Source organism: Pygocentrus nattereri, chromosome 26 (genome assembly GCF_015220715.1).
Source record: "Pygocentrus nattereri isolate fPygNat1 chromosome 26, fPygNat1.pri, whole genome shotgun sequence".
NCBI classification, from domain to species: Eukaryota; Metazoa; Chordata; class Actinopteri; order Characiformes; family Serrasalmidae; genus Pygocentrus; species Pygocentrus nattereri.
In genome coordinates this window covers 25,705,001-25,727,866 of record NC_051236.1, presented here as the reverse complement: position 1 = coordinate 25,727,866, position 22,866 = coordinate 25,705,001, and the positions used below count along the sequence as shown (strand labels likewise).

Genomic DNA, 22,866 nt, shown 5'->3' with positions numbered 1-22,866 from the left:
TAATCATGTGATGTTATTGATTACAATGTCATTTCAGGATGCAAGTTCATTTACATTATTGACAGATTTGAGTTACTAACCTACACAAATGTGACCCATCACTTTACAAAGATTGGATCTAAAAAAAAATATAATGAGTCTAGTAATTTGGAGTTGTCGTTTGTCTCAGTGGCTCTGCTGTGAACAGGTCACAGGGAAACTGAGTCGGAATTGAATTTGATTGAACTTTGAGTGCAATATCAAGGTGACATAAAGAAGCAATGAAGCAGCAAATCCAAGAGATGTGCGACCTGCTCTCTCCAAACAATAGCCTAGCCAGTGCAAAGCAGTTTTGCTGGTTGTTATCTGAAAGTGCCCTTATACGTTACCAGTGCACTGGTCTAGGCAGAGTTTCCACAGGCTCTGCTTGATCACTGTAGAGTTTTAGAGAAAGCAGAGTAACCCATAGTGTTACTTCCGTGTTAGGAAGTTAGATAGAACTTAGACAAGTTTTGTAAGCAATTCTTTCATATCTGTCTCGTCATAGGACCTGTGTTGTTTGAACATAATTGCTGCAGTTCCGCATTAAAAAATTGATTGGAAAATTCTGGAATGTTCCTTTAATTTTCATTGCTCCTTTGGGGTGCATGAAATAATCATGGTATGTGTCCATACCTGACCAAATGTAGTGACTTACTGGAGACACACTGTAATCTAAAAGAAGAGAGTTCTCTTGACCCTCATATTAAAGACCTGTATTTAAGAAAAGCATCATATAGAGAAACCACGATGGGACCTCTGGTGGAACTGTTGTCTCTGTGGAAATCACCGTACATACGAACACACTGGAATTCTCTGCAGAGGCAGATTTTGAGCCAAAATAGTGACACATCCGGAAATGCCAATTAGAGCAGCTAGCCTTGTCAGAAGAGGCTGACATGAGTAGAAACTGAATTAACATGTAACTAGACATAAGCCTGTTTTGGGATTGACTTTGATGTTATACAGAAATGTGCAATAGGTACAGTCACTAAAGTAATCTGTGGTGGAGCAGTTGTGCATGTGCACCTCTATTCAGTTGGAGTTTAAATATCGGGACTGGGCTGCACCAGTTTTGTAGAAGTTTGTGCTGAAGTCTTTGTTAAATCCTTAGTAGGGATGCATTGATACTTGTACTGGTATTGTAGACACAAACCTGCCTGTCACAGATTCCCGCCTAAAATCATTGTATGATTTTAGAGCATTTTCACCAGAATCACAACTGCTTCCCCACAACAGGAAGGCCAGCTTCAGTGCTCAGTGTTGGCAGCGCTGCATGCTTTCTCTTTGCTTCATATTCGGCACACAGTGTGTTATTTAAATAAAACAGCTTTATTTGAAACTGTCCACAGACAGCTGTCTGTAGAGGCGGTGTATATAGCATAGATTGAGCATTTTTATAGTGTTCATGGGGGACTGGAGCCTATCCCAGCAGTCATTGGGCAGAAGGCAGGATACACCCTGGACAGGTCGCCAGTCCATCGCAGGGCAGAGAGACAGACACAGAAGGTCACACACTCACACCTAGGGGCAATTTAGCATGTCCAATTGGCCTGACTGCATGTCTTTGGCCTGTGGGAGGAAACCGGAGAAACCGGAGGAAACCCACACAGACACTGGGAGAACATGCAAACTCCACACAGAGAGGACCCCGGTCGCCCGGCCGGGGAATCGAACCCAGGCCCTCCTTGCTGTGAGGCGACAGCGCTACCCAGCGCCACCGTGCTGCCCCATTTTTTTACATTTTATTTTATTTACAGTTTTTACACATTTTTACAGTGTGAATCTATAAATCTTGGCTGTCATTACACTGTGGTCATAGTGTGAGTCTGGATTCAGAGGACAATCAGCTGCAGCTCGATGAGCCTTGGTTGTGATTCCTGTTGTCAGTGAGCTACAGAGATTGATGTTGAGAGAGAGCGATGAGGAGCGTCAAAACTATAAAATGTACCTTACTTGGAGCTGTAAAGGAGCTATTTTCTTACGAGGAGCAAAACGCTCCTTTGCCTTTGCATTCTAATGATTTAACTGTTAAGGTGCATTGCACTCATTTACACTAACAGCTTCATTCTGCATAGATTAGGTGATGAAAAGATGGGGTACTCATACTTGGTTTGAAACAACGTTATAGACGCGTCCCTGATCCTGAGTTAACTTCAGACTATCCTTTTACTAAATTTGGTTGAATCACAAATCCCTAAGTCGTGTCTTAGTAACACTTAACTGACATGTATGTCTCTTTAACTATGACTTTAGCGTCTGTTAATGTGCTGTCGTGGATGAGTGGCTGCAGCTTATGCTGACTTTGCATTTGCATTCCTTGGATAAAGATATCCAGTGTAGAAGAGGATGATGTGGATAAGTGGAACTGAATGCATGAAGCCATTGTCTGTTTATTTTTTCAATGTTTCCTTGCGGCAGCTGAATACGTAGCTTTTTGTAAAGCAGTTTGGCTGAAAATGGTTTCTGGCTAACTGAAATATCAGTAGTATCAGTAGTTTCAGCAGTTCAGGTGTTTTGGCAGCTGCTGAATCTCAGTGAACTGTAGCTGTTGCTTTTAGCTTCATGTTTGGAGTTCAAACCAGGGTCATAAGGCCATGATTAGAGCTGTACGTAAAATCTCAGCATAAGGAATTTAGTGTTAAACAAAGGAAGGTGTTTTTTTTTTTTTAACACTTTCTTGTTTGTGGCGGTGGTTGTAATGAGGTTGTAATGAGTGTGCTGACTTATCCCTTTCTTCTGGTGTGTTTTGATAGTTTTATTTGATAGTATTTTGTAATATAATGCATGTTTTTGTTAATTTGAATGTCAGTGCTCCTGAAAGAAGATCTGAACATTTTGAAGCTCAAGGAGTCCGTTCTTATCGGTGAGCTCAGCTGATCGATCTGACTCACTGAAAAGAGCTGGAATGCTGTTCCCGTGTACGAGCAGGCAGGCAGCGTTCAACTGCATTTTAATTTAAACAATCTTTACAGCACAGCAGCAAAATATATGCATTTACTCTAGTTTTAATGTCTCAGTGCAACCAAATTAAAGGCTCCATTCAGGTTTTTTTGCATAAGAGGGCCATTTAGCTGTTAATTATTATAGCTGCTTGTTATTTTGCTTAGCATCTATTTGAAATGAATTGTGCCATATTGGCTAATCCCACTGGGCAGTGCACTGCAAATATGTATATTACATATCTGATATTCTGATATTGGCTGCTTCCATGACAGCCCTGGGCACCACACAGTAAAACAAACCCCCTGAAATTGACGTTCGCTGTCGTGAGACAACAGAAAAGACATAGACATGGTTTGTGGTGATCCAGCACAGGCCAGGTGTTAAAGAAAAGAATACACATGAGCAAAGTGTAAGGCTGTTTGGGTCAAAATCTGTTCTCTTGCGGGTGCTCCTAGATCCAAACTCTGGCTGTTTTAGAAGAAGAGTGAGCCAATTTGAGCAGTTTGCTTGCACTGTAGACCCCTGTTCTTTGTGATATCTGTGAGGATTCTGTTGACTTCACTGAAACGTACACCTGGTTAGTATTTAGTAACTACAAAGCTCAGTGTTAACTTGTTTGGATAGATTTAGTGGTTGGTAAACCTGAGTGTAGTATGCACTTACGCTATGACTAGTCTGTGATTGAATTTTGGGGCAGTCGTGGGCTGGAGGTTAGGGAACCGGCCCTGTGACCGGAAGGTTGCCGGTTCGATCCCCAGTGCCGACAGTCCATGACTGAGGTGTCCTTGAACGAGGCACCTAACCCCCAGTTGCTCCCCAGGCGCCGTGGATAGGGGTGTTCACTGCCCCTAGTGTGTGTGTCTATTCACTAGTGTGTATGTGGTGTTTCACTTCATGGATGGGTTAAATGCAGAGGTGGAATATCCCCATTTGTGGGATTAATAAAGTATCACTTAATTTATATATAGCTGGTACAACCGGCCCCTGTTGCCTTAATTATTATTATTTGGCTTATTATTGGAGCAAATGCTATTTTTAAATCTCTTCCAATGCCATAGATCTTCTTCTTCTTTCGGCTGCTCCCTCCCTCGCCACAGTGGATCATCTGCCTCCATCTTGCCCTATCCATTGCCTCCTCTACTTTCACACCAACCATCTCCATGTCCACCTTCACTACATCCATAAACCTTCTCTGAGGTCTACCTCTTCTCCTTCTACCCGGCAGCTCCATCTCCAACATTCTTTGCCCAATATATCCACTATTCCTCCTCAACACATGTCCAAACCATCTCAACCTGGCCTCTCTGGCTTTATCTCCAAACTGCTCCACCTTCACTGTCCCTCTGATCTGCTCATTTCTAATCTTGTCCAGCCTTGTCACTCCCAGTGAAAATCCCAGCATTCCAATGCCATAGATATTGAAGATAATTAAGATGTTGGGGTGACAGTTTCATTAATAAACTGAAAATTGTCATTTCACCCCTGTCTTGGAAGTAATGGAAAAGGATGCTAATGTGGCATTAGCTCCTGATCTGACAAGTGGAGGAGAGGGTGGGAGTTGTTCCACTAGAGCCAGCATTGTGTAAGAAAGCTCTGGGCTTTCATTTTACCAGTAGGTTAAGTCATTTTTCACTGACAGCTTTAAGTGTACTCGCTTGAACCTCATTCATTAAACGCACACATGGCATTATGTAAAGTGTTTTAGCATTGATCAACTTCAGCCTCTTAGCCTGTAGCCAGTGGAGCGTCTCAACCGCTGCTGCCATCCGGGGGGAATCCCGCCTGCAAAAGTGTGCGAGGCTGCTGCGGATTACACTCCACTCGCCCTGAGCGTGTGATGTAACAAGGCATGCACGAGGAGATGCGGGGGTCAGGACGTGGGGGAGGGGCAGAGGACCACAATACACAGCGCTCACATTATATCCAGAAATGGAGGTGATGGATTCTCAAACTCATCTTAACATTAGACATGACATCAGGTCCAGTTTACTTAAGATTAATTACTTAACTGGACTAAAGCATGTGTAGTCTAGACAAAAAGCAGTTAACATTATATTGCCATTTGGTGTGTAGATTGAGAAGAACTACAGCGCATATGGGAACACAAACAGCTGATAAACTCTTGGGTTTGAGGCAGAGGTTTGGGAACAGTTCTGTGTGCATCATCACACGCTGGAGTCAAAATAACTTCCGTCTGCTGCTTCTGGATTAGAACGGGCATGAGTACTCAGTACTGGTTCGCTGTGTTTGAGTACTGAAATCATTGTGTGTGTATTTGTTACGCTTTGCTGGAAGACTCAATTCAGAGGATAGATGGATGGACGGTTAGATAGATAGATGGATGGATAGATAGATGGATGGACGGATGGACGGAGGGATGGATGGATGGATGGATGGATGGACGGAGGGATGGATGGACGGATGGATGGATAGATAGATGGATACTTTATTGATACCGAAGGAAATTTAGCAGCCAGTAGCAGACACACAACACTATACAGTAACCATAAACGGGTGTAGACAATATAACAAGAATAAATAAACCAGATCTTATCTACAGGCATATATACAAATAGAAAAAAAATAAATAAATAAAAAATACTATAATATCTATAACCTGATACTGATATCTATAACCTGAGACGAGAGATGTGGTGCAATAACGACTGTACCAAAATTTACAGATGACGGCATATAATGACCACAGAATGCATAAATAAATATGTGAATATATTGTACCCAATAAAGTGTCTAATGTCCAGATGTGCAAGATGCGCAATGAGGTATGCAGAAAGGAATGCTTTTGCTCCTGTTTGCGAGATGCTGCACTGAAGACCGTGACTGAGAAGGCTGAGACAGTGCAGCTGTATCATTAGGCTAACTGCTTCAGCTGATGTCGGCTACGTCAAGAAACAATGAAAATATGTTTCTCTGACAAATAACGTATTAGCACATCATCCACTGAGGGGAAAATACCTCGCGCAGAAGACGAGTGCTCATCAGCATCCTGCGTGACACTTGTTAGCTCTGATAGCTCATTAGGTTGTTTAAAGAGGCAGCCTCTGCTAGCTGACTACATCCAGCACGAAAGCCTGCCAACGTTTTTTTGGCTGCTTTTAAATATTGAAACACACCCCTTGCTATATTTTTGTGCAACAACAGCACTGGCACCTAAAAAGGTGAGCCTACAGCCCTGCATTATTTAAAGTGGGTTTTTTGTGTGTTTTTTTTTTTGGCCATAATTCTTCTTTGCCTCCAGTTACCGGATATCCATTTAATAATTCTTATGGAGACTGAAATATCAGAACTAGTGGGTATGCACTTCTTTGTTCTGGATAAAATAACACTGATGGAAATTGTAGTTTTTGTATTGTAGTGGAAATTGTAGTTTTTATAAACTGAGAATTTTATCAATACTGTGTATCAATTCTAACCAACCAAAGGAAAGCCCTCTAACTCTTCTCCCTAATGGCAGAGTCAGTCCCTCAAATCCCTGGGGCATATTCAGACTAGGGTACTTCTGCTTCAATGCCCTGCTGTTCACATACTTTTATTCTAAACAGTAGAAATGGTTTCTTGTTGGCGTAGTTGTACCCATTCCTTTTAAAAATGTGAATATTTGAATACAAACGAAAGCTTAAGATGTCGAAACTCTACTATTACTCATTAGTTTAGACAAATAATAATGTCATCAACCAAAGTGTGTGTGTGTGTGTGTGTGTGTGTGTGTGTGTGTGTTCTATATAGCACTCTTATTGGTGTGGAAGTGCATAAAGGGAAATTGTCCGTTTCCTGGCTGTTATTTGGATTAGCAATCTGCGCATCGAGAGTCTAATTTTGGGGTTTGCATCAGAGACGGGAGGCAGGAGGCTCGGCCGTGTTTCTTAGAGAGGGCAGAAAGGCAGAAACTATTTTAATTCTGCAAACAGACAGTGCTCTGTCTGTCGAGATGTCAGCCTCAGGTTTTTACCCGGGCTGAGACAAACTGCGGAGTGGATTTAATGATCCCACGCCTCTTTTTGCTTACTGTGTATTCTGTTGAACACAGCAGTAAAAGGCCACAGTCAGATGCATCCAGTACATGTGCTGTCACTTCAAATGGGTTATGCTTCAGAATTGCCACTGCACTTCTGTAACGGTGTGTTTCACGTATAAGTTGTTCTGCCCTGAAAAAGGGCACAACTTTCCAGGACAATGTATAATATGCAGTACTGTGCGAAAGTCTTAGGCACCCAAGACACATTTTCAAAATCTGTTGATTTGTGTAGTTTGTGTTTATTAGCTGAGAAAAGTGTTAATATTAGAATAAACAAAATTGACAGAATATTAATTAATAATGATATATATGAATAATTATGTATGTATGTATGTATGTGAAGATGCAAGAGTAGAGGTCGTAAATGTCTTCAAATATCTTGGGTCAACCATCCAGAGCAATGGACAGTGTAGAAAAGAGGTGAAGAAGAGGGTGCAGGCAGGATGTAGTGGGTGGAGACGGGTGTCAGGGCTGATGTGTGACAGAAGGATAGCAGCAAGAGTGAAAGGGAAGGTTTACAAGACAGTAGTTCATCCTGCTATGATGTATGGTTTGGAGACTGTGGCTCTGTCTAAAAGACAGGAGGCTGAGCTGGAGGTGGTGGAGATGAAGATGCTGAGATTTTCGTTGGGAGTGACAAGGATGGACAAGATTAGAAATGAGCAGATCAGAGGAGGACAGTGAAGGTGGAGCAGTTTGGAGATAAAGCCAGAGAGGCCAGGTTGAGATGGTTTGGACATGTGTTGAGGAGGAATAGTGGATATATTGATCAAAGATGGCAGAGTGTGTTTCTTTGACATGTGCATGTCGTTCAGTGTTACTGTTGCCCACACAATATTCCCTTGAGCTTTTATACACACTTCCTTAGTGTGACTCGCTATGAGGTCCATTATTCCCATAAAGGTAGACTCGCAAACCACAGTACACACCTCCCCTGTGCATCAGTCCATTTCAGGACTCCAGCTCAGAGAAGTCGGTGGCATTTCTGGGCAATAATTTGGCTCTGGTTTTGACGGTGGTTTATCGAAGTGTGTGTGGTGATATTCTTCAGAAAACCATGTTGATTTTTAATATACTGCCCTCTTAGAGATCGAAGGTCACAAAAACTCAGGTCCTTTTATGCCCAGATATTTCTCAGAATTCCCTGAATGTTTTGATGTTCTGCACTGTTGAGAGTGAAATGTCTAAAATCGTTGCAGGCACTCATTGAGGAATACAATTCATAGACTGCTGGATTATTCACTGCCTCATTTTTTGGCGGTGGCCCTCAACTCAAGGATTATGCCTTTTCTGCGTGCTCCTTTTTATATCTAAGCATTATTGTATCACCTGTTTAAGATGTTTTTTGAACAGATCCCAGTGTTTCCTAGTCTTAAATGACCTCTGTCCCATCTCTTTGGAATGAGGAATCACTGTCAGAGTAAGTCCAGGCAAAAACAGTGAAGTTTATAAGGAAAAACTGGTTTCACTTAAATACAGGTTAAAGTGGATTTACTCTACGACTTCACGTTTCTTTTTTTGTTGATTTTTGGCTTTTCAGAATCTCAGAATTAACTCCAGTATTCTGACTCATTGTCCCAGGGCCCCCACAGTGTGAGTACAGGTCGAGTGAGGTGAAGCTGTCTGATTCAAAGGATTTGCATTCCTTATTATGCCGATGATATATTTATCATACGAACTGTGCAGCGCTTTCAGCAAGTTCCGCTCTAAGTGGATCGTATGGATAGTGTGTGTAGTGTTTGGCATCAGTCTGACAGAGAAGTGCCAGTGTAGAGAACTCTCCTGAAGCCTCTCAAGATGAAGCATATCTAATAGCCTGCAGCGTGTGCTTTGTATGCTTCCTGCCGGATAAGCAGACAGGAACTGACAGGTTTATAGCGCTGGAGCATGGCAAGTCTGCAAACCCAGCAGACCTCGGAGAGATATGAAGGTGGACAGGGCTTTTGCTGTCCCTGAGTGTCTGTACAGTAGCCTACCTGCCAGCCTTCATCTTAGTAAGCAGTGTGCTTTCCTGAATGCTCAGACTGGTGTAGGAACGTCGTTGGGACGCAGGTTGGCTGCCCTTGGAGCACACAGACTGGAAGCTACTGAACCTGCAGTACCAGTCAAAAACTTGGACAGCCCTGACTGAATGTATGTGCGCTAGGGGTGCGGCGATTATTCGATTTAGTCGACTAAAATCGACGACCAAATTAGTTGGCGACTAATTTAATAGTCGATTAGTTGATGACACGTCTTTCTCGCGCTCATTAGGAACGTTTTGATATTACAGATTACTGGAGAGTTAACAACCGCGCGAAGGCAGCCTCAAGAACAAATCCTCAAAAGTGCGGGAGCTGAATTCATAAAACAAGGTTGTCAGTTGTGTTATTTGTAAAGCCGACCTCAGCTGGCACGGGAGCGCGTCGTTCATGATGCAGCATCTGAAGAGAAAACTCGCTGGGTGGAGATTAATCTCTGTAAATACGTCGTGTCCCAAACCGCATACTAGCTCACTAAACAGTGTGCAAAAACAGCGCATATGATGCATAGAGATGCAGACTTTCCTCCGGTTCAATAAAAACCTGAGATTGTACGAGTGGAGCTCCGGCAAAGTGCAGACAGACAGCAGAATGCACGAAGCACAGAGTGCACTGTTTAACGCTAACATTTGAAGTTAGATTTTTTTTTAATTTACTTCATTAAAGGAAAAGGGATTTAGTTTTGTTATTTTATTGATGTTACTTTGCACTTCCTTGGTTCTACATCTTGACAGGAAAAATATATTGGAGTTTTATTTTTTATATTTTGTATGAGCCGGAAAGTTCATTGAAACAGTGAACGTTATTCATCTATATTGTTTTCGTTGTTAGTAAGCGAATGCATAAAACCACAAGCTAAATTCAAGAAAGGAATAGTTACATAAGTTATTTGGTGATGTAGTGATTCATAATCCGAATGATCGATTATTCGATCAGTAATCGATCGATTATTTGACCATAAAATTAGTCGTTTGTTGCAGCCCTAATGTAAGACATTTTCATCTGAATGCTTGTATGTAAGTCATTGTAAAGCATAGGGCTGGGACCCCTTAGCGATTTATCAGTATTGATCAGTAACCCTTATCGGTTAAATCAATACGAAGAGTTTATCATCTTCAAGCTCCGCAGCATTAACAAAGCAAATTAGGTGAGCATCTGTGAGCTGTGATGTAAAAGAAAGCATTAATGTTATAGATGTTTTGAAAATTTGACGTTAGGGCTGAACGATTAAATCACACATTTCGAGAGTGAATGTTTCAAGTCACAGGATCTGCTCTCTTAATTACGTCTCACATTGTTTAAGATTGTCTTTAAGTTGAACTTTTAAGTGTGGATATTTAACCTTGTATCACAGCTTGTGAACTGGATGTACTGGTCTTCTTAACAGAAAGCAGGTCTGCGTAACTCAACTAAAATAATAATATTTAAATTGCAATATTGGTCAGAAAATTTGCACTCAGGTTTTTGTGCTGATTGATGTGCGTTTTTTTTTTCTTTTTTCTTTCTGTTAAACTTTTGGCTCTTTGGCTCTAAACTGTCGAAACAACTGTTCTACATATACCAGTGATTTTAAAGGGATCCTGACCTTTAAAACTACTCTAAAATATCATCCAGTGTTCATTACTATTTAAATATGACGTATAAAAACTAAATGGAAATGAAAAAGTTAAACATAAGCGAAATCCCTCTACTAGAGAGCTCCTGCACTGTGATGTCATATGGTTACTCTGGTCCTGTGGAAAATAAGACATTGAAAAACATGTCTTGGGTCATGTCTTGCTCATTTACATTTAATTTTGTTTTGATATAGCTTACTGTCCAAGCCCTAGTCATTTGTAAAGGAGAACAGTTACATTTGGCGGTTTTTGAATATCAGGTGGGGCTGCGTCATGCCTGAAGGGTGAAAAAAAACAAAAAAACAACAAAAAAACATTTTTTTCCCGATCAGATCCATTTTAAGCAATGGTTTGAGATTTTACCGTTTTCCTGCTACAAAAATAAAGATTCCTCTGGATTCAGAAGCTTAAGCCCCACCTTCTGTGCCTACAGTTTTTATTATACCTATACTGTTGAAATAAAATCACAAATTAAATAACAGCATCTATTAACAATACAAGCACGTACGAGCATTATTGCTGGTGCAGGTTTCTCTACCCACAAACATAAAATAAGGCTACTTCAGTGCTTATGTGCCCTTTTGGCAGTGCAAAATATTTTGGAGATCTGTAATCTGTAATTTTACTGCAATTTTATTTATCCACTTGGTGAGATTTATACTCTAGCATTTTATTTAGTTTTAATCAGAGTGCCAAAAAAAAAAACAACAATTTGTTCTACAACTGTTGCAGCTTTTTTAGCACCAGTGCTACAAGCTCAAGTTTTACGTACAGCCCTGCAAACCATTCATTTAAACCAGCTCCCTTCAAACTCGCAAACAGAGACGATCCGTCCAATCAGGACTGCAGAGCTAACCGCAGCTTTATTGTCTGTAATGATAACTGAGTTGCTATTTAGTAAAAGCCTCACGCCAGCTGTGGTTTACCTCTTCTTTTGGTGTATTTGTTGATGGCCTTCACAGATCAAATAAAATCTAGTCTGGATTTTTATTTGGGAAAAGTCCAACCTTTAAATCATTCCTGACTTCTCCAGGCTTGAAGTGTTTTACACACTCTTACGTGTTATATCTAATGGAGTATTTCTGTTGGAGTTGGGCTTATTTATAGTAGTTAACCATTCTGTACCTCTTTCCGTCTTTCCTGAATACTGGCTTTAATTGCGTTAATTCCCACTTTTTAACATATGTCGCCATATTGACTGACTCTGAGTAAATGGGTTTAACAGAACATGTTTACTATCAAAAGTAGCGATTACAAACTCAGTAGCAGTAGTTTAGAGGCATGTTTAAAACCCAGGCTATGTGTATACAACCCGGCCCCCACTAAGCTGAACCATCTCTGGGACATGTAAGAATAAAGCTTTAAGGTTAAGGTTTCCACTGTTTAAATGTGGAAAATAGCTAAATTAAAGACCGTACGCATGCACACACAGTGTGCCCATACTTTTGACTGGTATTGTATTTTAAGCTTAGCCCTAACTTTAAGAAAGTGTCCAGAAGCTGGCAGCCTGTGTGCTCCAACGGTAGCACTGCTGATGGCTTGCACTCCAGCTGGATGGAGAGGCTCAAAGTGAGAGTATTGACCTACACTGCAGCTTATTATCCCAGCAAGCTGGCCTCTCAGAGGGAGCTGCTGGGGGCCTCGAGCTGAGACACCGGCGCACTCAGCAGTGTAATAGCATCTCCTTCACTTTCCACAGCGCTGTAGCGCCGACATTGTGAAAGATTTTTGAAGCCGCTTTTACTAAATCAACTGTATGCCAAAGCAGGCAGGTGGCAGTGATGGTCACCAGCATCAGCTGGGTAGACCAGTGGCAGCTGTTAAAACCTCTGTGTGCCTTTTCTGTGATTCAGTTGACTTGAGCAGCACTTCGTTAATACCTCCATGTCCTCTCTTTCAAGTTAACATTGACTTCTGGCACTGGCGTGCTCTTTCTTTCAGGGGAGCAGAGAGATACATCCCCCCTCTTTCTTCTCTTGTGTAAATAAGGCCTTGAACAAATCACTAAATGTTTTATGTATAATTACACATTTATATATGTGCTCTGAGCATCCTTACCAATTCTCACTTGTTCCAGATGAGTTGCTGCCTCTTTGGACAAATCAAGGCATTCATGCCGTCCAACAAATGTAAATAATTTAGCGCAAATAAATATGTAAATAAATAATTTAGAATAATAAGGCCGATCTTTAAAGGAGTAGTTTTAGCTTCTTCTTTAGTACCGGAGCTAACAAACTCTACAAGTCCCAACCCAAATTAGTTCTATAAAAACATGTTCAAAACTTCTCTCGGCTCATTTAAACTCCAGGTTATCCAGATCCTTGTTAAAGTCTCAGGCATATCAGTGTGGTTTAGGGCACTGTGTGACTTATTGTGTGCTATAAAAATTAACTGAATTTCACTGACTGTGTACATAAGTGCAGCGGGAAACGGGTGTTTTGCCCAGTGCTGGCTTTCCCCCATAAAGACTCAGGTTCAGGTTCATGCACCATGCAGGCGTATGGATGATAGATTATGTTTGGAGTTTACATTTCAGAACATAAATAATGACACCTGTTGTCTCATTGTATAGTTTTAATTTATTGCAACACTGTATGCATCAGTATAATCACAGTATGTTTTTCTGTCTGTATCATACAGACCTATTTCAACATACCTCTCACTCCTCTCAGATCCACAGCTGAATTGCATCACATCCAGATTTTGAGAGCTTTAAGGCATTCGTTCTCAGTCCGGGTCCTGGTTTACAGATTTAGGGCACATTTTGGTGTTTTCCCTGCTCAAACACACGTACTTCATGTGAGGATGGGCTTGTTAAGCAGCTCAGTAGTTGAATCAGGTGACTTGGAAACAACTGCCAAAATCATTGAACTGGTGAAGGCGACAATATTAGTAAATAATTCACTTGCATCCTTTGAAGACACAGCCCTTCATCGAGGTTTGACTGAACTGTCTTTGAGTAGTCTTTCGGTGCCCTCAGTAGACGGGATCTGAAGCAGCGCTGATGTTACAAAATGTTCACTCACTGGTTGTGTGCAATTACATTTCCACCAGAGGTCTCCAAATTCCTATTTCTTACATAGCGTAACTTTAAATATCTGAGCTAGATGTTGATATCGGCTGTAATTGGTTGGGGATGTAGCTCCTTTTTAAAGTAGTTTTAATGGCAAGCCATGAAAAAAAGTTACAGACTGCAAGCCATTAGTGAAAATGGTTGTTTTTTTTAAAAATGCCCCAATAATTTGGAATGGAATTGAATTGAAATCTTGGTGAGGGTGGAGTTAAAAAAAAAAAAAAAAAACATCATGTATTGATGGATTTTGGGTTCTACCACCTTTTTTCTTAAGGCTTCAGGTGTCTTGGCAGTGGAGCTTTAGTGGAGCTGGCTAACTGCAGGCAGGCTTCCCAGCAGGTGGAGTGAGGAAGTTGGGAGTGGTGCCCTGAGACGCTGCAGCATGGCAGTGAAACTAATCCACTCAGTCTGGGCCTCTGGAGCTGCTCCATGCTGCTGAATCTGCTGCTGAACAAACCTATTGTGATTTGCACTTAGAGCTCTAAATTTGACTTGTAGGTGGTGACCCACTTTGACCCAGCTGTGCTCCAGAGGGTACCCATCCCCTTTTATATATCCCCTTTACTGGGGAGGGAGGAGGGTTTCAATAAACTTACGCATATTAAGGCCATATCTTAGTAGCAAATAAAGATGTTTTGGGGCTGATTTCACAGTGTAGTGCTTGGGACAGATGAATATCTGTCCCAAGTCGTGGGCTGGAGGTTAGGGATCCAGCCTCGTGACCGGAAGGTCGCCAGTTCGATCCCCAGAGCCAACAGCACATGACTGAGGTGTCCTTGAGCAAGACACCTAACCCCCAACTGCTCCCCGGGCGCTGCGGATTGGGCTGCCCACCGCTCTGGGCAAGTGTGCTCACTGCCCCCTACTGTGTGTGTGTGCTCACTAGTGTGTATGTGGTGTTTCACTTCACGGATGGGTTAAATGCGGAGGTGAAATTTCCCCGTTGTGGGACTAATAAGGGTCACTTAATCTTAATCTTAATGTACTCCAGGGATTAAAAATGAATTTTTTTTTTTTTTTTTTTGAGTAAATATGCTTGATGTACATCCAGCTGTGCATATTATACATTCATCTTTCAATACACAGTTAGATTTTGCATTTGTTTCCTATACATTGTTTGAACTCTATAAAGTTTTATGGAACTAAAATCATATAAAATAAGTTTTTATATCATCTCTGTACAAACAAAACCTCATGTTCAAAAAAGCAGCTTTGCAGGAGTAAAGTAGCAGATATTCTTAACGTTCTGTAGAAGTTAATGTAACAAGATTTTATTTTGATTTCAAAGTTTTGGACCGTATCTGTTGGTCCACTCGTCATGAAGTTTTGATACAGTGCTGGCACTTTCAAATATATAATAAATGGATAATAAATGGATTATTTATTATTATTCAGACAGCAACAATGTGTTTACATGCAAGTTTCTTTAATATTTTTAAAAACATTGATTGTAAACTTTGGAGTGCTAGTATATGTATATAAAAGGTGATGGTGAATAATTAGTGGTTTCTGGTGGAGTCCTGAGCCTGAATGTGTGTAATATTGCAGATACATGCATGGCAGATTGAGGTCACTGTGATGACTGTGCAGTAGAGAGGATGCGGGGGGCTCTGCTCATTAATGCAGTGTTTCCCATCTCAGCAGTGTACCATGGTCATCCATCAGGGAGTTTCTTCTCCACCAGCCTTTTAGCTGCCTCCTATGGGAAGGCCAGGCTTGCCCTGCACTCCACTGCTCTGATTTATACCATCCCGACGCTGCCATATTGCTGTGTGAAAGTAGGCCCTCTGAAGAAGCCTGAAAATAGTTTAGAGTTTCTGTGCCTTACAGACTTGCTGTGACACACGTGGTGTATATTTTTTCCCTGAACAGGTGAACGTACCCATTCACTCCAAGATGTAGTGAGCTGATGTTTATTTTAAAATTTATAATAGTTAATAGTGACCAGGTGGGAAATGAACTGGGTAACTTAGGCTCCAAGTCAAGAACCGTCCGGTAGGAATGTCCATTAGAACTTGGATGGACTTTATTTCCTCTTACTTCAAATGCTGTGGAAGGAAGTGAGTTTCAGATATGCACCCTGTAATCACACGCAGTGAAAAATCTCAGTCTCTGTGTCCAAAACCGTGCCCTGTTCATTATGTAATGCGCTATATTCTGAGCCTGTTAGTGCACTTTTACATTTTCTCAACTCACAGAAGTAGGTAATGTACTAACTATGTACCCTAGCAGACACCCCATCCAAGGGCTGTCCCTTATCTCATCTCCATTGAACAGGCTTGTTATGTGATTTGCAATGCACCCATGCACATTCTGAAGTTTCAGTTTGGACAGTTTTCAGAAGGGTGATATAGACCATTCCTGAAAGACGTTGGATTAAGGCTCAAGTTTATTTAAAATGTGATTTTCATGAAACATTTTTATCGAGTTTGTGAATGTTAAACATAAACTAAAGACAATCTGAGAGAGATAATAATCAGTATTCAGAGAAATAATGGAATAATAGTTCAGCATAAGGCAAAAAACATACCTGTTGTCACGTATCTCAGACACTGTAGAGTTTTTAAGTCAAATTGACTGATTTGTGCCACCAAATAGCCTTGCAGCTGTAACGGAAATTCAAAGAAGCAGATTGTGGACATCATACATGTCTTGGCTGATTGACTATAATTGAAACCATGTTTTTGTTAGGTTTTTTTTTTTTTTTTAGGTTTTTTTTTTTGCATAAATCCAGAAATCCTGCCGGTGAACAAATGAAAAGAAGTCTTAAGCTATTCTGTCTTGTTTGTTTGTTCCTTGATGTTGTATTTTGTTGCTTGCATCCTATGGGCTGATTTTCTCTTGGTATCTTCCTAGTGCAGCTTGTATAATGTACAGCGTTTAGCGGCGTGCTGTTTATACACCTGGGCTCCCTGCGAACAAAGCAAATCAGGTCAGGCTGCAGACCCAGCACGGAGGAAAATGTTCTGTTTGATCTGATGTCATTCATCAGTGTGTGTTTTGCAAAGCTCGCTCGGTGAGTCTTTGATCATACCCTTCTCTTTCCTCTGGGATGGAGATTAAGATTGTGTTTTGTAGCTTCCAGGTCTTTGTTAGACTGCTGGTCTTTTTCTCCCAGAATAGTAAAGGAACAGTATGTAATATACTTACTGTACTAAATCATAAAATAATCATATGTCATGAGAGATTAAGGAAGCATGCTTAGTTGAAATACTGGCTTCTCTGACAATATCGCTACAGCCAGCATGTTCCTCTTTGAAATCTCCGTTCTGGAGCGGAAGGTCTGTGTTTTGGCCTGTGATCCCATCCACTGCCCAGTTCCTAGCACCATCACTGACCTATTCCTTTTATAACTTTGGTACCTAGTACCAAAATTGGAACAAGAAGCTGACAAATTGACAGAGGTGGCAGGATTTTAAGCGCTGCACTCTCTAAGGTGGAACGGGAAAGTTTGAACGAGAAGGTGGTGAATAAAAAGCTGACTTTATCTTCGTCAGTATTTTCAGAGCAGTGAGCTTTTGTTTTCAGGATAACGGGCTTAGATTTCACTACCACTCATACGCAGCCATGCATGTATTGTGCTCATACATGTAGGTTCACTGTCCTTGCATGAGATTTGAGTCTGCAGAGGAGGGAGTGGGGGAAGGCAACTCTCTCCAGCATTTTGAGTGTGGACTTAAATACCCATTTTAAATGCTTGCTGTCAGTATTACATACATCTGTTTTAAACCCTTCTATAGTAGTAGAGTGTTTGGAGTGGCAGAGGGCACTGCCTGGTTTGGTAATTCATAACATGTGGTGGATGTATACCCTTTGAAGGTTGAACTACAGATTGATAACTTGGAGTTGCACAGTAGCACTCTGTAAAGACTTGGGGTGGGAATCTCTATGCACCTCGCAGCTCAATTTAGATTCAGGTTGTCGAGATGACAACGTAGTTTGATTTCTGTTATTTGTGTCACATTTTGAATGCAATTTGGCACATAGTGTTTATTATGTCTCTGAAATCTCTTTTACTTTATAGGTAGCTACAATATAAGACAATATAAGACTGTTTTATGACTTTTAATGATGTTATCTGTGTTATACAGATGTGTGTGTACATACAAATGTATGACATTTTATGAATTGATTCAGAATCTTTAGTGAGAGTATCATGATGGACCTTAGACTATTATTTTCCACCCCTACAAATTTATCATGTTTTTTGTTGGAAATATTTCCATATATACGTCCACTTGATTGTGGCCTTTTTTCAACCTTACATGAGGTCCATGAGTTCTTTGCAGTCATTTAAAAATAAAAACACACAGTTCATTTAATTTTTTGTCATTAAATCAAATTACCCAGTTTTTGTTCAGTTCAGTTCTTTCTCTCCCTTTCCCTTCAGAAATACAGATATCAGGATGAGGACACCACATCGCCTCCGGAGCACAGCTCCCCCCGCCTGCCTGCCGACCTGCAGCCCCCTGAGCTCGTGCAGGTGTCGGAAAAGAACATCTCCCAGATTGAGAATGTACACGGCTTCGTCTCCCACTCGCACATTTCCCCCATGAAGGTACCATTTGCATGCGTCTGTCTGCGTTTTCTGTCTGCATGCTGGATATTCTGTGTCTCATCTCAAACATGCATACTCCGTGAACATTCATACAAGGTGTGTGACAGAATCCTTTGCAGTGCAACATCTAAACAGAGTAGATTTCCACGCCTGTGGGAGAGTAGAGTACCACAGTTTCCTTGTTCTGAATGCGTTCTGTATTACATCCTAGAGATTTGATGTTTAATTACCTGTGTTTTAGCAGTGTGAGTTTGTCCAGATCTCTGTCTGCTTCATGAAAGATATCAAGATTTTGGATCATAAGCAGCTCTTGGACTAATCAGTGCTGAACTTCTGAGCAAGCACGGATACTTCTGACAGAGGTGGATCCCTCGGGTCCTTTTTGGCTTCTTTTTGTTTGATAAACATTGCAAAGAACTGTGTGAAAAAGTATAGCTTTTTAGTGGAGGAATCCAATCAAATACATAAATATAATGCAGTTGACCGGTGTTGCTCTTTAGCGTTATAAACTTTCTAAACTCACTTTCTCCGTAATTATGCAATAAATAAATAAATAAATAAATATATATATATATATATATATATATATATATATATATATATACACACATACACTTTTTAATATATATATATACTTTTTTCTCCCTTTGGAACACAGGCCACTCGACTGCTCCTTGCAATTGGCTGATTGTCGTAAACTTTGCCTTTCATGAGCATGCATATGAACACTCAAAAGCTTGGATAGCCTAGCAAAATGTCATTTTGATAGGCTGTCCAAATGAGGCCAACTTTGTATGCATTTACAGTGCTGTGCCAAAGTCAGAGACCACCCTGATTTAATTTACAGTCAATGCGGTAATTATTTACACTTTTTTACACACATTTTTGATTAAGTATAATACATTTGCTTGAAGGAAAAAGTCAAAGGAAAGTAAGTGAAAAATCATTTGTTTCTAAAAGTGGAATTTTAAAAAAGATTATATAGAGAAAATGACCCCTAACAGCTAGATTCAAGATTCAAGAGTTTTATTGTCATATGCACAGCAGAACAGGCAGTTACACTGTACAATGAAATTCTTACTTTGCTGATCCACCATTCGAAAATATAATCTTAAGAGAATAAAAAAAAGAAAATATGAGAAGAACTCTTAAAACAGTAGTAAGAGTAAAAGTAAAAACGTACAGTATGTGCAAAGTTGAAATCTAATCAAAGTTACACGTGTGTATGTGGCAATATGTAGAGCAGCTGTTCATAAAATGCATCAAGTAACAGCTGTAAACAGATGTAAACAGTAGTGTTCTGTGCAAGTAATAGATGTTAACAGTGAACAATATTGACCAACAGCTGGTCAACTTCATGACCGTACAGCCACTGCAGATTTGGAACCAGGTCTCCTGCGGGGGGGAAAAAAAGTGTTCACAAGGAGCATTTTGACTGGGCATTAAATGAATGATGAGTGGTCTCTGACTTTTGCACTGTACCATACATCAGATGATCCATGTAAAAGCCCATCTCAGTTCGAGGCCAAGATTAGGCCAGGCTGGGCCGAGCTGAGCTGAGGTGGCTCCACACAGCCAGATCGTTGCAGCTCCCTTCTCTCCCATAAAGCAGTGGTTGACAAGCCCTGCCTGTCACCTCACATCATCCTCAGCTGCACAGAGCAGGAGTTAGTGCTTTTTGTCCCAGTCCCCCTCACACACACTCTCACACACACATGCTCCGTCATCACTATGAGCCTGCATTCTTCTTAAATCAGCCCAGGCGCTCAAGGCTGATGGTGCTCCCTGGCTGCTAGCCCAGCTGATGACTCCCCCCCCACGCTAACTCCCCCATCTCTTTCCTGTATTTGCGAAAATAAGAGTGGAATGTGTATTATATATATGGTGATCGTATCATTTCAGCATCTCTCACTTACAGCACCGCAGGTCATATGAAGGCAATGACTCTTAGTGATTGAGATGGTGATTCAGAGTGATCTGTTGTTAAATCAAGCTGATGAGGTGATGATAGGTCAGTGTCTTCCTTTAGGAGACAGCATAGAAGTCTTACCCCACCTTGTGGCTATTGTTGATAACTGAAGGACCATTCACAAAGACCATCTAACAATGCATGTTTGAGTTGGTTATACAGACATCACGTTTCATTGTATGTGTTTTCAAGTCTGTTGTATACTAAAGTAATCTGTACTTTATCTTAGCATAATTACTGTCTGATACATTGATCTGTTACATTAAACAGATTTGACTGAGATGATCAGTTCTGCTTGTGCATTGCTGCATGCCCTGTTAAGGCCTGAATGAAGATGGCATGACCGCACTCGTTCTGGTCTACTATACACACATGATGCACCATGACCCCCTGGGCAAGCTTCTATTTAAAGACCTCTCTGCCTGCGGACAGGTTGCAAGAGATGGACCCATTCGGAGGATAGTTTAATCTATTTTTTTTCTACAGCACAAACCAGCATTGCACTGTGTTTTAATGCCAGTGCATTTTACAATCTAATCTTGTGGATATATTTGATTAGGCGAGATTATTTCAAGCATAATTTGTAAGCATGTTGATTCGGAGCTGCGTGCCCCTGACTGGGCTTTTACGTTCGCTCTCTGTAAGTGTTTGGCTGGAGTGGACAGGACAGATGGAGCTGACATCTTGTGGCTTCCCAGGTTGCTCAGTCGTACTGACCCGTGACTGGCTCATGTACCTGTAAAGTCGACACTCAGAAGCCACACAGCTCCTCACATGGCTGTTTTCATTTAGTCAGCTATGCAAACACCATGTAAAGGTCCGTGTCAGAGACCTTGTAGATAAAACCTGCTGGAGTAAATTAGACCAGATGCTGAAGTCACGTTCAACAATGAGCGTCTTTTTTTCCCCCTTCTTTATTTATTTATTTCCCAGTTTAGTCAATATATACATAGCCTTTTATCCTCCAGCCTAATTATTATAATATTACTTTTGGCAAGTGTTTTTCTGAGGGCCTTAGAAATCCCCATTACTGTGACATGGCATACACTAACACGTGTGTGGTAAAGACCAGTCTTTAATGGTGAACAAGGTTGGTGTGTTTGATAGGGTGGGGTCAGAGATCAGATTGTCATTCAGTTAGAATCTATGGACCCTAATTAGCACCTATACCAATCTGATAATTGTAGAGTTTCACGTGCTTTTGCTAACTAATTTTATATAAGGTTGAATCACATTGTTCAATAAATACATGGAAAACATATATAAGTGTTTGTGGTGTGTGTGTGTGTGTGTGTGTGTGTGTGTGTGTGTGTGTGTGTGTGTGTGTGTTCGTTTATTTTACCAATTTGGTGAGTTCAATCTTATCATACCACGATCAGGCTACTGTGATCATCTTCCACATTCATTAGTACATACCCGCTGTTTTATTTCATAGCCCTATTTCATTATTTCATGTGGTGTTTTATTTTATTATTGTTTTATTGTTTTATTATTAAATAGAAGGAGCTTTCGAGTTTTGCAGTGTTGTTTGTCGCATTCTCCACTACCCAGTCCTGTGCACATGAACCCGGTCTTATAGGACAGGCCAGCACTGCTGTGGATGGCCTGAACAGAGGAACTTTCCTAGCGGAAGCCTTTTCCTAGAGGAGTCTTTCCTACCCAGAGAGCAGCAGGTCTAGTTATGCTGTCTCAAGCTTCTGGCAACGAATGCATGCAGCATTGATGGGATTAAAGCTCAGGTCCTGTCAGCCACACACTTTGTCAGTTGCACCTCCCAGGAGCCCATAACTCTGTGATTCACTTGTCATGATGATTAAAAGATGTGCTTTGCGTGGTTTCAGGGTCATTTTTGTGTGCCCAGCACATTACAAAGCAATCATCATGCTGTTTGTCATAGGAGTAAATCATTTAGTTGTTTCTTAAGTGGACTCATGATCATTTTGTGCTCGAGTTGTTTGCATGTTTGAAGCGGCTTTGTTCTAATTGTTCTGCTCGAGATGCTGAAGCTTTGACTTGCATCCTTCTGAGCACAGCCTTGAGTAAGGCTATGCGTCATGCTGGTTTAGTGTACACTGTTCTACTCTGTTTTATAGCCTTGTCTATTTTTCTGCGTGGTTCTGCTGTTTGTCATCCCAGCTGCGTGCTCCCTCTGTAGGTAGAGTCACTGGAATGCATTTTTGATGGCCCGTCCCCGGTAGGAGGAGAGGAGGTTCCAGCTCCTGCCTTCTCCACGCTATACTCACGCAGTGAAGCGCTGATACAGGTAACTGTGGAATGCTGTGGTCTGCATTTGTGTGCTTTTGTGTTCGCTATTGCAATTGAATGCTTTGTGCTATAGAGTTGATGCTCTGAATTCATGCAAAAATATGCATCCTCTGCTCCAAAAAAAGCAAAACTGAAGAAAGAGTGTCATTTTGAGAGAGTTGTGTGGTTATATGTTGTAGTATTGTTTTCAGGCACTAGATGGCAAAGATGTCACAGTGCATGCTGGCTAGTAGAAAGCATTAAGGCTGTGTTCTTCCTGCCTTTATTGGTAATCTGAAATATGTGGGGTGTTTTTGTTTTTCTTATTTGCACAGTGACGTGTTGCTGTTGTCATCTTGGTGTATAGACTTTAGGAGTTGGTGTG

General features: G+C 41.1%; 1 protein-coding gene across 18 annotated transcripts in view; it reads left to right on the top strand.

Moving 5' to 3' along the window:
* dlg1 (discs, large homolog 1 (Drosophila)) overlaps positions 1–22,866 on the top strand; it is a 163,582-nt gene that overhangs the window by 51,559 nt on the left and 89,157 nt on the right. For 10 of the 18 annotated variants that reach the window (XM_037535118.1, XM_037535117.1, XM_017698110.2 and 7 more), the window contains 2 exons: positions 18,101–18,268; positions 22,393–22,500. In XM_037535118.1, the coding sequence (XP_037391015.1) occupies positions 18,101–18,268; positions 22,393–22,500 (276 nt within the window). The remainder of the gene's footprint in view (positions 1–18,100; positions 18,269–22,392; positions 22,501–22,866) is intronic. The other 8 variants (XM_017698111.2, XM_017698108.2, XM_017698107.2 and 5 more) reach the window with 1 other exon arrangement.